This window comes from Ursus maritimus, unplaced genomic scaffold (genome assembly GCF_017311325.1).
Source record: "Ursus maritimus isolate PB19 unplaced genomic scaffold, ASM1731132v1 scaffold_3, whole genome shotgun sequence".
In the NCBI taxonomy this organism is placed as follows: domain Eukaryota; kingdom Metazoa; phylum Chordata; class Mammalia; order Carnivora; family Ursidae; genus Ursus; species Ursus maritimus.
In genome coordinates, this window is record NW_024425563.1 from 98,271,083 (window position 1) to 98,292,514 (window position 21,432).

At 51.5% G+C, this 21,432-nt stretch overlaps 1 protein-coding gene across 1 annotated transcript in view; it reads right to left on the bottom strand.

Moving 5' to 3' along the window:
- Window positions 1-2,106: 2,106 nt before the first annotated feature.
- The window catches only part of DDC (dopa decarboxylase), a 61,991-nt gene continuing 42,665 nt past the window's right edge, over window positions 2,107-21,432 (bottom strand). The window contains exons 9-14 of the mRNA XM_040644516.1: window positions 18,370-18,446; window positions 14,039-14,058; window positions 10,116-10,214; window positions 8,124-8,225; window positions 4,403-4,632; window positions 2,107-2,494 (exon numbers count right to left, since the gene is read on the bottom strand). Coding sequence (XP_040500450.1) covers window positions 4,432-4,632; window positions 8,124-8,225; window positions 10,116-10,214; window positions 14,039-14,058; window positions 18,370-18,446 — 499 coding nt within the window. The 3' untranslated portion in view covers window positions 2,107-2,494; window positions 4,403-4,431. The remainder of the gene's footprint in view (window positions 2,495-4,402; window positions 4,633-8,123; window positions 8,226-10,115; window positions 10,215-14,038; window positions 14,059-18,369; window positions 18,447-21,432) is intronic.

Genomic DNA, 21,432 nt, shown 5'->3' on the forward strand with positions numbered 1-21,432 from the left:
CTATGCACTGATCGAAGATGAGGCTGAGTGGTCCAGACCTTTAAAAACTATGGGACTCTTTGGGGATTGTCAGGTTGGAGTCAGGAGCCAAGACTCGACCTGGGAGGTGAAAATGGATTCTTTCCAGAAGGGAATGAATGGCTTCACTGCCACTTATTCTGAGAAATGGTTCATTCTGAAGAGCAGACAGCATATTTGGTCACCCAGTTCAGTGGGCAAGGGTGTGGATCCTAGAGCCAGGCTGCCTGAGTTCTAGTCCTAGCTTGCTCACCAACTGGCAGCATGACCTGGGACAAGTCACTAAACCTCTTGAAAAACCGTCTTGCCAAACCCCATTTTCTTATCTGTAAAATGGGAGTAATAACTGAGAATTTAAAAATAAGTATAAAGTTAATATTTTAAAAATGTCGATAACAGTGCCTGGCATAGATCACACGCTATGAGTGGGGGTGTGTGTTTAATACAAAGGGAGACAATGTGCTTTGCTGGGTGATTTGGGGGTCTGATGGCTCTGCCCCCAAGATGCCTGGTGGGGTGAACTGTGACGATTTTCCGAGAAAAGAGCCAGAAGTCAGATAAGCTTCCATCTCTGCTGGGTCTACATCTAAGTGGATGTCTGAGAATCTCCACCAGAAAGACCCAGCCAAGCTCAGAGAGAGGAGCCACTCAGCTGGCTTCCTGCCTCCTGTCTGTGCATGGCTCCCAACAGCATCCCCGTTGTCACCTGCCGCCCAAGCTCTTGCCTGGGACTCGAGCCTTTGCCGTCTCCCCAAAGTAGGCTTATGGATGGGGCTGGGTGGGCAGCTCCACAGAAGCCCGGAGCTGCCATCAGTGACTTTGGTGGTTCATTGTAGACTTTGCAGCAATCTTAGCTCAAGAGCACACTCAGATGCAAACCATCTCACTGAAGTACAGAGTCACCTCCGCCTCAACTCAATGATCTGAGTGCTCTACAGCTCTTGTTTTTTTAAAATTATGTATTCGAGAGAGAGACAGAGAGCGTGACAGAGAGCACAGGTGGGGAGGAGAGGAAGAAGCAGGCTCCCCACTGAGCAGGGAGCCCAATTCGGGACTCGATCCTAGGACCCTGAGACCATGACCTGAGCCTGAGGCAGACGCTTCACTGACTGGGCCACCAAGGTGCCCCCACCCTACAGCTCTTCACACATGGTCCCAGTGGCCCCAGTGGCCCATCCCACATCCTCACATCTTGATGGACGGCAGGTCTGGTTCACTGATGGCCAGAGAACCAATGACCTTATGTGTAAGACGGGGAACTACATAGCCTCTGATATATTTCCAGATTCCTGAAAAACATATCATTTAATAACATTTAGCTATCAGAGGTCTTTGAAATTCAAATAGACTTATTAATAGTCCAAAGACCTTTTCTGAGAGTGCTTTGCTTTCAATAGTTAAATTGTCTCTAAAGGACAAGAACTCATCTTGGGATTAAAATTCAAGTGTTTCTACCAGCAAAAATGGTTTCAAAGAAAGACAGGCTATTTGAGTAAATACTGCGTCTTGTTGGTATTTACATTTACAAGAGCACTCTGGTTGTTTATCAGTCACGAGACCATAGACCATAGGGCATATAGATTGATCACTGCTCCTTGGATGAGGAAACCAAGGCCCTAGAAGGTAGTCTTTCCCATCGCCAGTAGAACTTGGTCTGTGGTTGTGTCCTGGCTCTGAATTTATTTCTTCAAGCGTTGGAGTCACCTCTAAGTCAACCTTGTATGGCTAATGCATCTAGAATACTTCCTGGCTTATACTAGGCACTCCATAAACATTTGCTGGAGCAACAAATGCCATTTAAAAACATCCAGTTGGTGAAGCATCTGCCTTCGGCTCAGGTCATGATCTCAGGGTCCTGGGATCGAGCCCCACATCAGGCTCCCTGCTCAGTGGGGAGCCTGCTTCTCCCCCTGCTGCTCCCCCTACTTGTGCTCCCTCTCTCGCTCGCTCTCTCTCAAATAAATAAATGATAATCTTTAAAAAAACATTCAAGGATCTTCGACTGTTTTGAAAGGTTAAGTGCTCATTACAACAATCAGTTGGGTTCAACCTAGAACCAAGGGATGGTTACCAACCACAATCAGTACTGCACTTCAAGTTGTTTATTAAGCATTGAGCCACATGACAGAACAACCTAAAGACCACAGTATAAACTCAAGTCCCACAATCCTAGAATATCTGGAAAATATTTCAGCAAGCCTCTCCCACCACTGACGACTTCAAGAGCATGAAAACCTATGATTTCTTAATCAGCAAAAGTCACAGTTGAATAATGAATAAAAGCTCCATGCACCGGGATTGCAGTAAGTAATGTTTCTTCATTGGTAAGAGAGTGAGCGGACATAATCACAAGCTTCTGGAGAACTTCACAGAAACGTGAGGGCTGCATGCGGGCTTGAGTCCTTGGAGCCCGAATAATGTTTATCGTCTTCTCGTTCCACAGTGTTCAGATATACTTCTTTTCAACATTTAATCTCTACAGGGGAAAAAACATACATGAACATATGGCTACATTCAAAAAAGAATTAAAGAATTAGTATTTTGTATACTTCTCATGAGAATGCAGGGAAAGAATATGCTAGATCTCCAGTGAGCTGGAGGGAACCGTGCATCGTAGATGAATGTGAACTGTGAGGCATGAGACCGAGCGGCTGAGCTGGCTTCTCTCGGACATATTTTACCAGTGTCAGCCAGCAGCTGCGCCAGTTTCTACCCTCCGTGAAATAGGAACGGTTCCTTCTCTCCCTCGGAATTATGACCACATAAATTTGATATGATAATCTCAAGAGAGCATAAGTAAAGCCTGGGCATTCAGTTTTTCATTGCTTGAATTAACCTGGCCCCCAAAAGTACATGTGTTATGATTCACTATTATATCCTATATTTAAAAAAATTAAATCCCATTTGTACCTTTCTTTTTAGAGAGAGAGAGAGAGGGCGCAGGAGCGGGAGGGGCAGGGCACAGGGAGAGAGAGAATCTTAAGCAGGCTCCATGCCCAGCACAGAGCCCCACATGGGGCTCAACCTCATGACCTTGAGATCACGACCCGACCCCAAATCAAGAGTCAGACACTTAACCAACTGAGCCACCGAGGCACCCCCCATTTTTACCTTTTGAAATGATAACGTGTATGACTTCACAGTCATCGTGACTTTTTTTTTAAAAGATTTTACTTATTTATTTGAAAGCGAGAGAGAACAATGAGCAGGGGGAGGGGCAGAGGAAGAGGGAGAGGCAGACTCCCCGAAGAGCAGGGAGCCCAATGCAGGACTCGATCCCAGGACCCTGAGATCATGACCTGAGCAGAAGGCAGATGCTTAGAAGACTGAGCCACTCAGGCGCCCCAGTCATCGTGACTTCTATCAGAAATGAGACTTTGTTTCTGCTCACATGTCAGAGCTACAGAAGCTTGTGCAAGCATAGGGCTATGGAAAGGTTAACCAGGAGGGTTTGCCTGAGATGGCTTCATTTTGTATATATCTTACAGCACTTATGCACCCCCCCACACACAGATGTACACCTTCTTATCTTGGAGCAATGGAAATATTTGAAACCATGATCTCTCTCCAGCACCTTCTAGAGATTCTCAAGCTAGAAGTCTGCAGTTGCTCTGGGCAGGCTGGGCCCCTTTAAGAGAGGTCCTTGCCATACCAGGAAAAGGATCTGATATTTCCGGACACGGTCTGACTGAGAAATTGCATCTTGGACCTCACGGCTGGGAGCCATATATGAAATGTGATTTTTAACTTATGATTTTTTGAGCATTCCTTCAGGTATAAGCAGTGAAAAAAAGAGAACAAGATAGAATTGTATGCAATCAATAAAACAAATTACATAATACACTTAGGTTCCACATCCCCTATGGGTTTTGGCAAATGGGTAACAGGGCAGTGAGGATAAAGAGAGAGAGAGAGAAGCATAAATCATCAGTCACGTTGAATTCCCTTTGTAATGTTAATTTTCATTTATCAGTCGTTGTCCAGCTTAGTATAGATGCTTGTGATACTAGTAAGCAGTGTCTGTAAACATCAGAGAGATGCAGGACTGATGGTCTCATATAAAAGAATACAAAGTGGGGCACCTGGGTGGCCCAGTCGGCTCAGGTCATAATCGGTAGCGGGAGCGGGGGTCCTGGGATCGAGTCCTGCATCAGGCTCCCTGCTCAGTAGGAAGTCTGCTTCTCCCTCTCTCTCTGTCTCCTGCTCGTGTTCTCTCTCTCTCTCAAATAAATAAATAAAGTCTTTCAAAAAAAAAAAGAACACAAAGTAAAAGCGTATCTCATTTCCTAAAGGATCATTGCAGGGTGTGGGTCCTTCCTCTTCTGACGGTGGAGGAGATCCAGACCCGGCAGCATGGAGTGGCAGAGCTGCGGGGACAGCTTACCTGCAGCAGCTTCCCTGCGGCGGGGGCTTCTAGTCCTTCTCTGCTCTCAGCAGGTCAGTGGCCAGCTGTCTGATGTGCTCCCAGGCCCGTTGCACGTGGGCGAACTCCACGGTGCGGGCACAGATGGCAAAGCGCAGCACGAACTTGTCCCTGAGGTGGCAGGGAACCAGGTGGATTTTCTTGGCTCTGTTGATTCTTTCCAGAAGATCCTCATTCAGTTTGTTGGAACCCTGCAGACATGGAGACAGGGGCCGTGCTCAGGTCCCCGAGGACTCAGCTTCAGCTGGTCACCGAGGAAGGCGGGCATTTGGCAATATTGCTGTATATCCGCGAGAGAGGCCACCTTACCACTAGCCCTTCGTTTACAAGGGTGAGAAGCTGAACTCAAGGAGACTTACGTGGCTGTGAAACACTATAGCCTGTCCTACAAGACAGGTTCTTCAGGGTCAGATTACCGTCCACAGGCCAGCCTTTTTAAGACAAAAGGAGTTTCCTAGGTACACGATCTACACGTGGACGAGCTTAAACAGTAGAACCGAGGCTTCAAATGGTGCCAGTGAGGGGGTCCCGCTGAATCATACAGAAGAAATCTCAGCAACATAGAACACAGAGCACAGGCAACTTAGGATCTGGGAAGACTCCCCATGGACTAGAGGACTGAGGGGCCATCGCTGGACTCCCCCCACTCTGGAAAGGAGCAGCCCCCCTCCTGGGGCAGGCAGCCAGACACTGACTGCCCTGGGGGGGGGGGGCACTCCTTCCCCTGCTGGGCGCCGCTGCCCCTGCAGGCTGTCTCCCATTCAGCATCCTCCTCCCCGGCTCCTGTCACCTTTTTCTGCTTCCAGGCAGCACCTCCAGCCCCCTAAACCCCATCATCAAATGTGAAAGGGGGATGGCAGTTGGGGCCTCTCATTCCTGGTCTGTAACCCTCACAGGGCTCTCTCATTTGCCTTCTCACTCTGTCTTGAGAGTCGAGACGAAGGGAGAGCAGTGGGAGGAGAATGGGTCAGTTCTGCTCAAACACCTGCCAGATGCTGGGCACTGGCCTGTGGACCCGTGCAGACCCTCCCAGCGTGGGCTGCAGGCCTCAGGGGGTCTCCTGCTGGCACCCAATGCACAGGGAAGGGGCCAATGGCAGTTCAGAAACCGCTGGCATGCCAGGTCTAGATGAAGCCTGTCCTATTCGGGGATGAGGCTAGAGAAGGAAGAACGTAGAAGACAAAGCAGTGGAATTTTACCAGGAAGACTCAGCAAGAGGGCAAACATCTGAAAGGTATATAGTGCAGAAATTAAAAACACATTATTTAGGAAAATGTCCTTGCCATTTTCAAATGGATTGGGCAAGGTGTGTCTTCTATTAAATAGAGGAAGAGGCCAAGCAGAGAGAACAGTCTAAGAGAAGAAGGAGAGGGGGGAGGGGGAGAAAAGAAGATGAGAGGGAGGAGGAGGAGGGGGAAGAGAAGGGGGAAGACCAGAAGTAGGAAAGGTGGGGGAGGAGTAGGAAGGATGAAGAGTAGGGGGAGGAGAACGAAGGGGGGAGGTGGGTGGAGGGGGAGACAGGAAGAAGGAGAGAAGGGAGGGCAGGTGGAGAGGGAAGGGGGAGGGGGAGGAGGGGGAAGAGTGGGGGAAGGGGGAGGACTGGAAGAAGTAGAGAAAGGGGAGGTGGGGGAAAAGGGAAGAGGGGGAGGGGAGGAGGGGGAGGAGGAGCAGGAAGAGGAGAAGGGAAGGAAGGGTAGGGGGAAGAGGTGGAGGGGGAGGAGGAGGGGGAGGATGGGGCAGGGTGGGAAGGGGAGGGGGAGGAGGAATCACACTATGTATTTGAAGTGCAGAGGGTGTAGTGGACTTGAAATCCACACTGGAGCAGAAGGGTCCAGGGAAACAAGGACGAGCAGATAGATGTGGAGACAGAAGCATGACCCACCCACGTGCCTGAACAACACGCTTCCCAGAGAAGAAACGGGATCCGTGGAATGGACGGAAAAAGCAGATACACAGTAGGGGCACTTCCGTTGGCTAGGAAGCGGCCTGGTCTTCTGGAATTGGGGGGACTTGCTGTGCCATACAGGAGAAACAGGGTCAGGACCACACACAGGTGGGTTTGGGGGTCATAGAGCCAGACAGCAGATGGGGGGCACTGAAGGATGGCGTTGGGGGCCCTGCTCAGGGGAGGATGAGGGTCTTAGGTTGTGGGGACGGCTGCTTGACCCTGCACTTAGCTAAAATCAACAGGTACACAGCCGACCCCTGCAGACACCAGTCTGAAACGCCTGGGTTCACTTACACATGCCCTCTTCTCAATAAATCCAGCACAACACAGCAAATGCATTTCTCTTCCTCGTGATTTTCTTTCTAACATTTTCTCTTTGGCTCACCTGATGGAAAGAACGCAGTGTATAATCCACATAACATACAAAATACGTGATCCCCCTTCCCCTGCGTTATGGGGTAGGGCTTCTGATCAACAGGAGGTTGTCAGAAGTTCAGTCTGGGGGGGTCAGCGCCGCTCACCCCCAACTGTACTTTAAATGGGCAAAGTGTGTCATGTGTGGATTACATCCCAATAAAACGGTGAAAATTAAAAAAATGAAAGTCCTACCAGAACACTGGCAGCCAAAACAAAACAAGACGTCTGCTCCACGGCAAACTCATCAAAACACATCGCCAACACTGCTGCTAACCTAACTGCAGCCCGTGGCCACACTGCGGACCTACTGCTGGGACGCCAGTGCTCTGAGGCTCCCCCTGTGCCCTACCATGACAGAAGGGCCCCCTGTCCCCTGCACATGGTCAGGTCTCAGCACTGTGATCTCTCCACAGAGCTCACGGCCCCCTCACCAAGTCCTGCACGGAAACAGCAGCACCCCACTATCCCTGTAGAGCCCAGGCTTTCTCGTGACTGGTCCTCATTACCACCTTGAGGCTCCAAGAGTCAGTGAGGGGGAGGAGATGGGAAGTGGAGGGCCACGTTTTGATGACGGCACCTTGACAATGCAGGGGGGCCCACCCCTCCTCCTAATGGCCTCCGCACATGCGAACACAGAGGCCATCGGAAGTAGACTGCAGAATGCGTGGCCAGCTCGAGAGTGGTCCGTGTGAGGCTCCCACCCAGCCTCATGCACACAACGTAGAATAAAAAGGTGCCTGTGGGCGCAGCACCTTTCAGGGACTTTTCAGAAACGTGGTCATGATGCCCCGCAGAGATGGTTTGTGCCCTCCGCCCCGTGGGCCACTTCCCCTTGCACAGGAGCAGACTCATCATCAGGCAGCAGAAGGACAGAGTGCTGCAGACCAGCATTTCTCAAACCCCGGAGCACGCCCAGCAACCTGGAGGGGCTCCTTAAGATGCCAGGGTCCTCAGGTCTGGGCTGGGGCCCGGAGCTGGTCCAGGGAAGGGTGGGTACACAGGTTAGTGCCCGAGCATTGCAGCGGCAGAGATGAGTGGAGAAAGTGGAGAGGATTCTAGGGCCAAGGGTCTACACAAGCGAGAAGTCTTGGTCTGACTAAGGAGGGGCGGACGGCTCCTGGAGGAGGGTGCCCAGGGTCCCCCGGATCCGTCAGATTGGGTCAGGGCCGGGAGGCGTGAACCCCAGACGGGAAGCAGCATGCTGACTTCTGTGGTCTCCCGGGGAGCTAGCATGCTGGTTTGGAGACGGAAGTGATGAACGATCCTCTCTCCTCCGTCACTGTCACACAGAACGAAGACTAAAACAGACACACATACCTTTAGCCGAAAACAGACCAGCCCCAGAGTGACTTCCGCACAGACTTCAAAGCGGGGATCCTGGTGCACTAAACGCTCAAATTCGTGAGCCAGTCGGACATGCTGGAAAGGCAAGGACATCTGAGTTTGTCAACAGCGCTCGGCTCCGGCTTCAGCCACCTAGAAAACCTTCCTAGACGGCACATCTATGATTCGTGTACATGCTCTGAGCTGTTTTCCTCAAGCGTGGATGTCACCCACATGCCAGCTCCTCCCACGCAGGCTAGGAAGAAGCTCGCTACCATGACAGAAGGACTAGTGTCTTCAGAAAAACACCAACTGGGCGCCTGGGGGGCTCAGACGGTTAAGCGTCTGCTTTCAGCTAGGTCATGATCTCAGGGTCCTGGGATCGAGCCCCGCATCGGGCTTCCTGCTCAGTGGGGAGCCTGCTTCTCTCTCTGCCCCTCCTCCCACTCATTCTCTCAATCTCTCTCTCTCTCTCAAATAAATAAATAATCTTAAAAAAAAAAAAGGAAGAAAAACACCAATTACCATTTTCTTCTGTTAAGGGGACTCTTTTAATCCCACCAAAACAATCGGTTAGAATTACAGAAGAAACATCATAAAGGGGTATTTAAACATGCAAGTGACCAGAGAGCGGCCAGCCTCTACTGAGCGGCCCCTGGTGCTGAGGGCTGGGTGCCCCGCTACCACACTGTCCCCAGGCAGCCTGCGGTGCCAGGGACACCACGGTCGTGCCCACTCTGCAGACAGGAAACTGAGCGGGTGATTCTAACACAGCTGCCCAACACCAAAGCTCCGGTTTCTGCAGTGCTCTGGCTGGCTGTCACTCTACAGCACTTGTCACTAGGAGATGAGAACGACAGTCCCCGCAGGTGCTCAGGGACTCTTGAACAGAAGCACCAGGGCTGAGAGTCCGGTGTCCTTGGGACTGAAGCCTCCTTCCTGTGAGGCTCCAGGCACAGAATAAATCTGGGGCCACTAGAGGGCACCAAAGACTTTGTGCTGGCAGGTGCCGCCCCCACCTCCGGAGCTGGGTCCAGGAGCCACACCTGCCTAGGGACAGGCTTTGCCCATCCCCTCCCTCCCTGTAAGGCCAGAAGGGAGCCTGCTCAGACGCAGGCATGGAGTGTTTTTACAGGAAGCATTCTAATCACACCCAGTGGCCCCTGAGCTTAAAGCTGGAATCATGGGCGAGATAAACCACTTGTCTTCCTTCCCCAAAGAAGCTGAATCCTCATTATATTGAGAACATGTTCTCAAAACCTCACATACACATTCCTGCCTAGTTCCTTACCCCTCAGAGACCACAGGTTCCCTGCTCTCATGAAGCCCAAAGACTTCTGCCCATCAAGATGGGGCCAGGACAGAGGAAGGACGCCAGCACGGGAGGGACCAGCTGGAAATCAGAAGCCTTCTGCAGCGAGCTAAATGGGTGGGCCTTGGGGGGAGAGGCAGCGTATACTCTGGCCTCAGTTTCCTTGATCGTTTAAAAAAAAAAAAGCCAGAGTGATGGATCTTGAAGTAGACCAGTGGTTCTCACTTTGTGGCACTCCTCACGGCTGCCTGGTGAGCTCATTCAGACAGAAGTTGCTGGGACCCTCCCCGAGGTCCAAGGCCATGCATGTGCTGCTGCTCGGGGGCGCACGGAGCACCCCCAGGCTAGAGGCTCTCCATCCCCGGCAGCTCCGAGACTCTCCCGTGCTGGCAGTGCTTAGAGCCAAACATCCTGTTCTCACCACGGCTCCACCCCTGTTGCCTGGACCTGCTGACGGCAAGATGTCACTACAGGGCTGGCCGTGTGGAGCGCTCACTTTGCAGTCTTCATGGAAGTGTCCAGAAGGTCTGTAACCATGCACTGACTGTCTTCTAAAGAGCCTAACCTCAGTGGCCCAAACTAACCTTCATCAGATATTTGCTGCTTCAGACCTCATTTCTAAACTCCTAAAGCCCTCCCAATATCACCCAGGTAAGGAATGAAAGCGCCATCACCTTGCGGATATAGGCCTGCAGTCCCTTGACGCCGTACATCCTAAAAACAAACCACATCTTTAAAGAGCGAAATCTCCGGCCCAGTGGTAACTGCCAGTGCTGAAACAGAGCAGAAAACACTGCATCAGGAAGCAACGTACCGAGAGCTGCTTTCCTCTGGCTTATGGCGCACCTGTTTGTCTGGGAGGCAGCTAATTCCTTGGAGGTCCCCTGGCCAGCTGCCATGCCCCAGTGTGGACGGCAACGCCGACGGTGGGGTAAGCAGAACCTACAGCTAGAGGCTGTCTTCCCAAGGCTCCGAGAAGGATGAAGACAGAACAGGCTGCTAGTGGGGAGGCACCATGTTCCCTGAGCAGATGTTTGTGGGGTGCTGCACGCAGGACGGAGCTCACCATCCAGCAGGGGCATGAGGGGGTCCCTCACCGGTCACTCCATCTGCAGGAAGGAGGAAGTCAAAACCCACACCTTCTGCTCTCCCTGTTCCCTGTGATGTCCTGGCACCGTTTTCCAGAGCAATAGTGATTCTCTTCCTGCCTGCCAGCTGCCACAGAATGACCGCAAGATGGTCACTAGAAAATGCAACCCCAACATGTTGGTCCTCATATAATCTGTCCTTCATTTGTCCTCAGTTTGTCAGGTGGCCGGCACTCTGCCAGCTGTGGGGCTCTCCAATGGTTGTCAATGTACTAAAGCCAGCAAGAAGGGACCCAGAGGGAAGGAAGGGCAAGGGGGCCATCTGGGACGATAACGAAGGGGCACTTCGTTGTGATTTTTCAAATAGTCACATTCTGGCACTTACAAAGAAGTTGCTGAGGGCGACAGTCTCCCTCTCTGTTCCCTGGACCTTCTCTGCAGGGCAGAGCTTCCAGATGGGCCTGGGGAATGCAGGGCTGCATGGGGGAGAGGGGTACAGCCTGCACCGTCCCCTAGGGCGTCTGTGATGGGCACAGTGGGGCTCTCCGGGCGCTGCTCCTCCATAGGTGGGTGTTAAACTGTGTGCTGGGTTCACCCATGCATGCAGCTTCCGAACGTGGGGCTCCCAGCAAGGGTTTCATGGAAGGCTCTCAAGTTGGAAAGAGGAACAGAGGCCCAAAATTTACATTCAGAGGCGTCCAACACCGTGTCGCTCTGCGTACTCCAGGTGCCGTGCTCCCTGGGCTCTCACATCGTATCCCTTTCTCGTCTGAGCACTGTGAGGCCAGGACTAGTGTCTTCGTCTTACGGGAGAGGAGCAGGTGTGCAGAGGCCAGGGGGAAACGTGCCTCAGAACCACCTGCTGACACACGGCCGTCTTAGCAAGCATTGTGTCTGCAAGTTGTTGGGGGACCTTCAGTAAAAATGGAACTAACTTGCCTTTCTGGAAAATCACAAAGAGGATTCTTTGCCATCCCCGCTAACTAACTAGTAAGCAGTGAGGCAATGGTCTCCTGTCACTGTTGCGCATGGATGCCGCCTTCCAAAATCATTCCTCGCCAAGTCAACGTCCCGGACATCAAAATGTGATTTCTACCTAACCCTGGGACGGAGAGCAGGGTAGACTTAATTTCTACGGTCCTGGAGTAAAAATGCACAGTTTAATGGAGTGCTCATTTGAATGTGGCCTGAAAATGCCATCACGACCTGTTCTGAGCCTGGGGCAGGACCGTGGTAGACACCCCCAGAGCAGAAATTCCCTGTGCACCCAGACTGTAAGTTCAGAGGGGACAGGACTCTGTGTTCTTTGCCATTTTATTCCTAGCCCCTCGCCCAGCTCTGAGCGACCATCCCACACTGTTGGCTGGACTATTGGTGGCCACGGTGCTCATAGAGTCAGGAGGAAACTCCATTCCAGCCTTGTACACAGGCCACCTAAAATGATTCTGTAGGTAGAAGCCAAATCAAGGTTTCTTGGACACCAAAGGAACTATTTCTGGGTAATTTTCCCTCCACAACTGAAATTTTTTAAACCCTATCTTCAGTTGTCCTGCTTTTGATAAGCCACCAAAAGGGACCAGAAGATGTACTTTCCTCACCCAAGTGGCATGGTGTTTGTGAGGCTCAGACGAGGGGCTTTTGACCTAAGTTCTTGGTTCTGTTTTAACTAGGTTCAGCAAATTCTTTGACTTCTCTGAACCTCTGTCTCCACATCTGTGAAATGGGTATAACGATGCGCACTTTGCCCAAGACCAGGTACATTGTAGGCAAATGACACTACCTTTCCATCTTTGGCCTGCCGTTTACGAGCAGACATGACATAAAAGGCTTCTGCCAAGGTGTTCCCAGCCCCCTCCTCTTGGTGCTGAGACTGTCCTCATGCCCCCATCCCTCAAGGGTGACAGTCCTGCCAGGGGGCTGCTCACCCCTTTCATCACACACTTCCTGAACTAGCCTGGGAGACGGCTCAGAATCCCAGGGTCTCGTCCGCAGCCTGGAGACTGTAACCACCTCAGGCTGGGGCTTCCAATGTCTCTGAACAAAATGAGGATGATGTCTATGATATGCTCTCTCTTCGTCTGCTGAGCCCGGCACTCCCTCATCAGAAAGAGCTTGGGCCCCAGGGCATTTGCCCAGAATTCACTCTAAAGGAAGAAATCATAAAAGAGCTCCAGAGGTGTCTATAAGCATATTGAAAAGGAAAGACGTGCCTACATTCCCCCTAAGAAGGCAGTAAAATTGTTCAGGGGCCCTGTAGGGCTGTGACACAGGGAGAGGGTCAGGTGGGAGGCAGGTGAGACTTGTGACTGTGATGAGGGGACAGAAGAAACAATACTCATAGTGCAGGACTGTTGCCCCAGGCCCTTTGCACAGCTGGGGCCCAGACACAGGCTCCCATGCTCAGGCTCTTACTGACCTGTGTGCTCTTTCCTGGTGGGAATGCCCTGCGTTTGTCCTATGTGACCTCACCTTCTTTGTGGAGATGGTATTCTAATGACTAACTTATGTGCATCAGTTTTTAGAAGACTCTCAGCTCCAAAATTCCCCCATCCTTCTAATTTGATCCTCCATAAATGTCATCTGTTTATTCATTAGCTGTGAACTATCTGTTGAGACTACCCTATGTCCCTTCCCCTGGCTCCTGCTGGGGGCACAGCAGCACATAATGCACAATTATCAAGAGGACCTCCCGAGCCAGGTGGACGTCAGGGAGAGTGGCCGCTGCCCGGATATGGGGCCTTCAGAAACAGCAGGTGTACCACCAAAAACTGAGCACCCACGACATACAGTTCATAAGCTCCTGGCACATGATGCCTGGGACTTCCCTATCACAAGGTGTTAGAAATGGCATAAGGAGGAGCTGAACCAGCAGAGGGCTAGGTGAGGACTTGGGTCAGAAACAGCCATCAGAAAGGAGCGATGTGTTTGAGATCCGTCTCAGAAAGGCAGCCCCAGTGGTGGGCAGAATGGTTACCCTGGCATCTGTGACTGTCTGTGCCCTGTCTCCCTCAGGAGCCTGGGGATCTGGGCAGGAGGAAGGGGGCTTCGCTCATCTGTGAGAAGCTGTCAGCCCAGCACACAGCTCCTGGCTGAGAGAGGAGGCTGGCCATCAGACCACCACTGTGGTCTCTGACCCTGTTCTCCCCCGCCCTCAGGGGGCCATCCCCGGGCGTCCAGCAACAGCACAGCATGGAGGGGCCATGTGGTCTATGGACAGTGTCTGTCCTCACAGAGGAACCTGAGTGCAGAAATTCCTGTCTCCTTCCGAGGGGGCAGGCAAGATCATTTCCTCCTAACCCGAGACCTGGAGTTGGTGGGCTGAGCAGAGCTGTCTGCTGGCTGGCCTGCTTTACTAGTTAGGGCCCAGTGAGCTGGTGTCCTCCAGCGTGACTCTGATCCTGAGTGGAATGGGTGGCAGCAGGAGTGACAGCCCATGACAGCACCCAGCACTGCATTCACATTTTCAATTACCTGAGACCTGGGCTCAGCAAGAGAAATCTCCCACTTACCCTATAATCAGTGATAAGCCCTGGAAAAGAGAAAGAAACAACAAAAAAGAAGCCATTAGACATATTGGTTGATTACATGCCTCATCCTTCTCATTTTCAAGATAAATTTTTTGTGTCCCATCCGTCATCTCCTGTACCAGACGTGAGACCGTGGAGGGCTGGGCTGGGTGTTCTTTGTGGCACTTCCCATGGTAACAGATCCAAGGGGCTTTCCAGAGGGCAGGGTGCCCAGAACAAATTGGAAATGCTGGATTATGAGTGGATTCCCACTTTCTTCGCTTTCTGTGCTTCCGTAAGCACAAAACCTAAGCTTGCTTCCATTGCCCGGTAGTAACCTGGCATTCAGATCATGTAAGCCTTCATTGTGCACTCATTCGTGCATGGGAAGGTGGATTTGTGGTGCACAGAGTGGTTAGATTATAAGACAAGAATCAAACTTTTGGTGGGTGCTCATGTCCGTATTCTCGGATCTTAGTCCAGAGTCTGGCATGGAGCAGATACCGGGGAGTAACTGCTGGATCGACGTCATCGTCCTGGATTCAAAGGCTTCATCTTGGTTACGAAAGATGTCTGGTTTGCCTTCAGTCTCCCCTTGTGCCTAAAGCAGCAGAGCCAAGGATCTTATGGAGGACAGAATGCTGGACAAAAGTCTCACCGATGGGAGCTGCTCCATGGTGATCTTAGGCAAGCCATCGGCTGGGAACTATGAACCCGAGGTGGAGATCTGTGTTTCAGACACCTGCTCCCCTGGTGTAGGTCCAGACGAGGTGCGCTGTGGCTCATCAGTGTCCCCCATTTCCCAAGTAAGAGCAACGGTGGCCTGGCCATAGCAGGCCTGCCCGTGGGCAGCTGGGACTAGCTGTCCACCTAATGCAAGCCACCCCCAGCCTCACAGACTGCTGCCCCCTCCCCGCAGACAGATCTATGGTACACTCACAAGGAAATCTAACATTGCCGCTTGTGATCGATTCTTTGACTATCCTCTGGAGGCACCAGGTGTTCTCCCAATTAGGGTCATAAAATGGTAGAGATGGGAGAACATGCAGCCCCACTGTGCAAGGTTCAAGCTCCTGATTTTACGAGGGACCCTGAGACGGAAGCCCCGAGTCACATAGCCCGTGTCAGCTCCCAGCCAGTAGTTTCCACACCATGGGAAACGCAGTTGTTAAACAAACATCGACAGCAGGGTCGCCAGAAATGACCCGAAGGGGATGCGTAGATGCATGATGCCAAACGCATACGTGGCTTGTAACGAGCACTCAGCAAGAGTCTGTTAAAAATGCAGACGACGTCCTGAGTGAAGATGAATGAATGAGCCTTCTGTTTAGTTCAGATCCCTGTGCCATCCCCATAGGCAACGAGCCACGTGTGGCCATTACCTTTAATTAAAGTGAAATAAAACTACACATGGAGCTCTTTGGTCCGACGAGCCATGTTTCAAGTGCTCAGGAGCCATGTGGGGCTAGTGGCTGCCACATAGACAGCACAGAATTAGAGAACATTTCCTTCACTGTGGAAGATTCTACCGGACGCGCGACGAAAGCCTGAAGTAGGTTTCAAGTGCAGAAGCTTCCGTGGCTCGAGAACACGGTCAGTGAAAGAAGGAGCCTGCTTCTCGGCGACCCTGCGTCCTTAAGGACCAGCTAAAGGCCCGGTCCAGTGAGGAGCTGCTGACACGTGTCTGCTGTGAACACAAGGAATGCGCAAGCCCTCTCTGCCAACAGCTTCCCGCCACCACGGCTGTACCTACCGTGAGGACCTGGGCCTAGCCAGTCTTTACAACTACGGACGCGGTATGTGGGCTGAGCAGCTCCTGCGTTTGCAGAAGGCATGCAGTAAACACAGTAGAAACAAACCACGCGTCAGACAGGACTGGCGAGGCACACCCGCCTCGGGGCGAGAGCGCCTGTGCTCGGGGGGTGGGCTTACGGGGACTTCCTGGCTCACCCTTCATGCTTCTTGTTTCCAAAGGTATGGTTTTTATAATGAAAGAGTTTATCTGGAAAAGTCTATGCAACAGGTGTGACCACTTTTCCCTGTCACCAGCATTGTGACAGAATTTTCTGTTATATATAAAAAACACAAATTCTGCTTATTTGCAGCCCGGTTCCATGCACCCCCCCGCCAGCTGACAGGTGTCCAAGGACACGAAGGCATAAAGTGCAAGGCAAACGCCGGACATATTGGAACGGCGACCGCTCCCACGTTGCTGCACCCCTGCTGTTGCTGGCCACCATGCCCTGGGTCCAGCAGTGTTCCAGCAGCAGGACGCCTGGTCTGAGGTTCCAGGGGGACAGGGGGACGGTGGACAAGAAGCCAGTGAGCGAGATGGCTGCGTGGCGAGACTCACGTGCCATGAAGGGACGGGAGGGCATCGGCTTCAGTGGAGAGATCTGGGAAGACCTCACTGAGCCAGAGGCTTTCATCCTGGACCCAGTGATGAGCACGTGTCTTAATGACCCCCAGACAGGACAGCGGGCTGTGGCAGCCTAGTGGGCTGAGTGCCACAACATGAGGGGTTTTTTAAATAGTTAAATAATTTTTATTTTATATTTAACTATTTAAAATAATTTTAAATAGTTAAATAAGTCTTCTTTATTACATAGAAAGGATCTTTTTTAAAAAGCCCTGTAGAACACTCTAAACACGGTTTCATTTCAAGGAGCAGAAGGCTTAGTAGCACTAGGGCTGAATCCGTGCAGGTAAAAACGCCCCTACATTCACTGGCCCTAAAAACTTAAAGTTGATTTTTGATGATCTACTTGTGAAACACAAAATGGGCCATCATCTTGGTTGACTTAGAGAGGTTTGCAGGGTCCCCCCCCCCAGGGGAAAAATACAAATAAGTAATATGTTTCATCTCTAACAGCCATAGCAAATATTTCAATAGGAAACAGCCTTCCTATAAAAGCAACATAAATAAGTTTTTGTACGCCTCGAGCAATAAGTCGTCCTCCGATGCCCGTCGCTTAAACTCATTCCAAGAACCACTTTATTGTTTAAGGGCAACATTTTGTGTTTTAACCGTCGTGATTGCAAAGATTTTTATTATCTGAACATGAAATACGTTTTTTTAATATGAGTCTCTTCAAAATTTCACAGTGTTTCATGCCAATTCCATTTTTACAAACTAGACTTTATTTTTTTAGGGCAGTTTTAGGTCCTGAACAAATCTGAGCGGGCATGTGGGGTCTCTGAACATCAACGGGGATGCGTGTTTGCGTTATACCTGCGAACAACAATACTTAAATAGCTCTAAGTATGTTTTTAAAACTGTAAAAGTATAGAGTAAATTAAGAAAATTCACAAATAATTACACCATCCCGCTGTAAGTACTATTCGCGATTGGAAAATTTTCATTCCATGCTTTTCAAAAGAAAAAAAAACTTTTGTATTGCTGGGATCATTCTTCTAAATATCTGATTCTTGTTTCTTTGGTAAGAATCTCAGAGGGGTGCCTGGGGGGCTCAGTCGGTGAAGCGTCTGCCTTCAGCTCAGGTCATGATCTCAGGGTCCTGGGATCGAGTCCTACATCAGGCTCCCTGCCCAGCGGGGACTCTGCTTGTCCCTCTGTCCCTCCCCCTGCTCATGCTCTCTCTCTCTCTCAAATAAATAAATAAAATATTAAAAAAAAATTTCAGAGGAATCTGCATTTCCACCCCCTTGTCACCCCCTGGAGTCCGGCCTGTACTAACCTATGATTTGGCGTTTGGCTGTGGCCTAGGACAGTAGCCATACGAAATGAGCTAGTTTGTGTTTTCTAGGAATTACTCCAGCATCTCTCTGTGCCAGGGAACATTCTGCTCCTCACCACAACTTGAGCACCTGGCCGTGTCCCCTCTCGGCCCCAATCATCGAGAAGCAGTCAGAATGCAGGCCTGGAGGTGGCTCCGGTCCCACCACCAGTGATGGGGCACAGAGGTCAGGTCTACAGACCCAACGGGTGAGATGCGTATGAAGGCACTGATTTCCCGGACATCATCGGGTTTTTCCCTTTGCTCCCCAAGCCCCCAGCCCCACTCCGTGTCCCCCTGGGGGTACTGGCGTGAGCGGGTGCACACTCTCAGAGAGACAGTAGGGCAGTCATGCTTTTAAAGGTCCTACACAGGAGGTGTCCACACCTCACGGAAAGTTGTGCTGTGCCCCCCCAGCCCCTTGGGCCCCTCCCTGGCTCCTGCACTGAGGCAGCCCAAGGCACCGCACCCCCAGGGGAAGCGGCTCCCAGGGGCTGTTCCCTGTGGACGCGAACCCTCCTCTCTAGCTTCTCGCAGAAATGCAGCTCTGACGAAAACAAAATGAGAATGTTGCAGAAAGCAAGGACCCCGGCGTACCTGAGTCCTGATGGCCGTGCTTCAAGTAGAGAGGGTCCAGTTTAAAGGCTCCTATCAAGTCTGTCCTCTTCTTCACCCTGGTTTGAAGGAACAAATGATGGCGCTTAATGAGGAAGCCCCTCAGATAGGCCTCCACGGCCCTTCCCTTCTGGTCCCTCTTCCAGCTGGTTTAGCGCAGACACACCTGCTTTGGGACCCTTCCCTGGACCCCGCTCTACCAGCGTGTCCCTCATCTCTGCGCCTGCCACCCCCCAGCCCCACCACAGCTCCTCATTAATCTCCAGGACTCTAAGCACCCAAGCGGGCCGTCCAATAAAAAACAAATATTTGCTTTTCATCCCTGGCTCCTGGCACACAGCAGCTAAAACCCTTGGAATCTCTGGAGGGGTAAGAATGGCTCTTGTAGGCCAATGAGATGACAGTTGACTGGGGCCTCCTGGGGAGCTGCAGAATGGGGGCTGGTTGCCAGGAAAACCAAGTAGATTTGAGGTGGGACTCTGGGTCCTGCCCCCAATCTCTGGGGAATCAGGGGGAGAGGGAAGGACTGAGATTGAGTTAATGGCCAATGGCCAATGATTCGATCAATCGTACCTATGTGGTGAAGGACGGTGTTGCTGAGCCCATCAATGTGCTGGGACAGAGCCGTGCCCCGGGGAGGACGGGCGAGCTCTGCGTCCTCACCTGCACCCCATAACTTGTCCTACCTGTCTCTTCCATCTGGCTGTTCTCTTGTTTCCTTTATAATAAATCAACAAATGCAGCCCCTGGGTGGCTCCGTTGGATAAGCATCCGACTCTTGGTTTCGGCTCAGGTCACGATCTCAGGGTAGTGAAATTGAGCCCCCCATCTGGCTCCACGCTCAGTGTGGAGTCTGCTTGTTCTTCTCCCTCTGTTGCTCCCACTCATGTGTGCCCCCCCATCAAATAAATAAATAAATAAAGCTTTTAAAAAAATAAATCAGTAAATGTAAGAGAGGTGCCTTCCTGAGCGCTATGAGGTATTCTAGCAAATTATCAAATCTGTAGGAGCAGGGGGTTCATGGGAGCCCCCAGCTTAACAGGACGTTGGACAGAAGACCGGGCACCCTCGGACCCACGACTGGTGGGCAGAGCCCGTCTACCTGTGGGGTCTGGGCTTACTCCAGATACTTAGCATCATAATGGAATCCCACCGTGGGACGCCCAGTTGGTGTGTGCGGAGCTGGCGAACTGGTGTCAGGAGAGGACACCCAGCAGGTGAGCACATATCCCCTCTGTCAGTCCAGGACTAACACTGGTCCACTGACAGGCATCACTAGTGTGCGTGGGATGAACAGAACCCAGAGGTGAGAAGGTGGTCCTACTGCAAGCCGCCCTCAGACTCAGGACACAGTGATGGTCCTGGATAGCTCAGGTCAAAATGGGCATTTGGGCTGGGATTTGAGGTCTGAGCTTTATGATAATCGTCTCTCCACCTCATTTGGTGAGCTCAGACACCATCTCAAAGCAATTTTATGGCAAATAGACTATCCTAAGGGCAAACTGGAGAAGAAATGTCAGTCTGACAGTAGCTTAGGCTTGAAAGCAAATATTATGTGAATGAGTCTCTGAAAGATAAAAACAGGGGGAATGAAATAGCATGGCAGGATGTGGCTCACCAGCAAGCGGGCAGGAGAAAGGCCAGATTGATTCAGGAATAGTAATTCAAGTGCTATTTCTACAAAGGGTTAAAAGACCGAGTGTCAGTAAACAATAGTGAGCTGTCCAGTCCACGCTGTGCCTTTGACCCCGAGCAAGAAAGTGGATCCCACCTGACCTTGTGCATGTGAGTGCAAGAATGCCAGTGCATCCCAGGCAGCGAGTGAGGGGTCCCCGTAGGAGCTTCCATTGGTCTCCCTGAGCTGCGGGAGGCTCTGCACTTAGCCTTAGAGATGCACAGAAAGACGGAACCGGGTAGAAATACTTCTGGCTCGCAGGAGGCCTCCGTCCTTCCTAAATGAAGATCCCATTCCCCTTCCCACTGAGGCCAGTGATGACCCTGGAGTGCGTGTCCTTGTAATCCAAACATTTGCGCAGAGCTAAAGCCCCGCAAGAGGGTATACATCACAATATATCCACTGCACTGGAGATGAAACAGAAGCCGCACACGGTTAGATCTGCATGTCCGTCCCCTCGCCGCGCCCTGGAGGAGGCCACGCGGCCCCATGTGTCTCTATCACCCCCAGGAAGTTCTACAGAATCTTCCGTACAAATTCCTACCTAATCTATGGTATTGTTTTGCATGTTTCTTTTCTTTTTTTTTTTTTAGATTTAGTTATTTATTTTAGAGACACGTGCGTGAGAGAGTGGGGGATGGGCAGAGGGCGAGACAGAATCCTCAAGCAGAGTCCAAGCTCAGTGCAGAGCCCCACACGGCTCCCGACCTTACAACTCTGAGACCATGACCTGAGCCAAAATCAAGAGTCCGACGCTTCACCACGGGGCCACCCAGGCGCCCTGCACGTTTCTAAACATAACAGAAACAGAGGCTGCTTAAAGATAAGTGGCATCATTCTCTGTGTGTTTTCCTCTGACCTGCTTTTTGTCTCCAGATGTTACTCCAGAGCCTCTGACCCGGTCTTCCGTGTAGATCTTTCCAGTTTGTCACCTCGCTGGACGGCTCCACCAGCAGACCGCAGTCTGTCCACTCTCCTCTTGCTTGTCACTCATTGTAAGACAGACCACGCTGCCCGGAGTCCCTTGGTGCCCCCGTGGGACACACGTCCGGTCATGGAACGGGGACGGGGGAGGCAGTGCCCAGGCAGCGTCCGAGGCGGCGTGGCCCTCCAGCTCCTATGGTTCCACGTCCTGGACAGCAATCAGTGCGGAGAGACGTCATCTGACGCAACCGACAATGTTCCGGGGTGATTTTAACGTGCATTTCTGATTTCTAATGATGTTGGGTGACGTTGCATTTGTTAAGTGTCCCCTTCTCTTTTGTCCATTTTTGTATTAGGTGGTTTGCCTCTGTATCCTGCCCTGGATCATAAAAGTTACATAACTAGCGGTGACGGGAATCCAGATAACCGTGGCTGCTTCTGGGCTG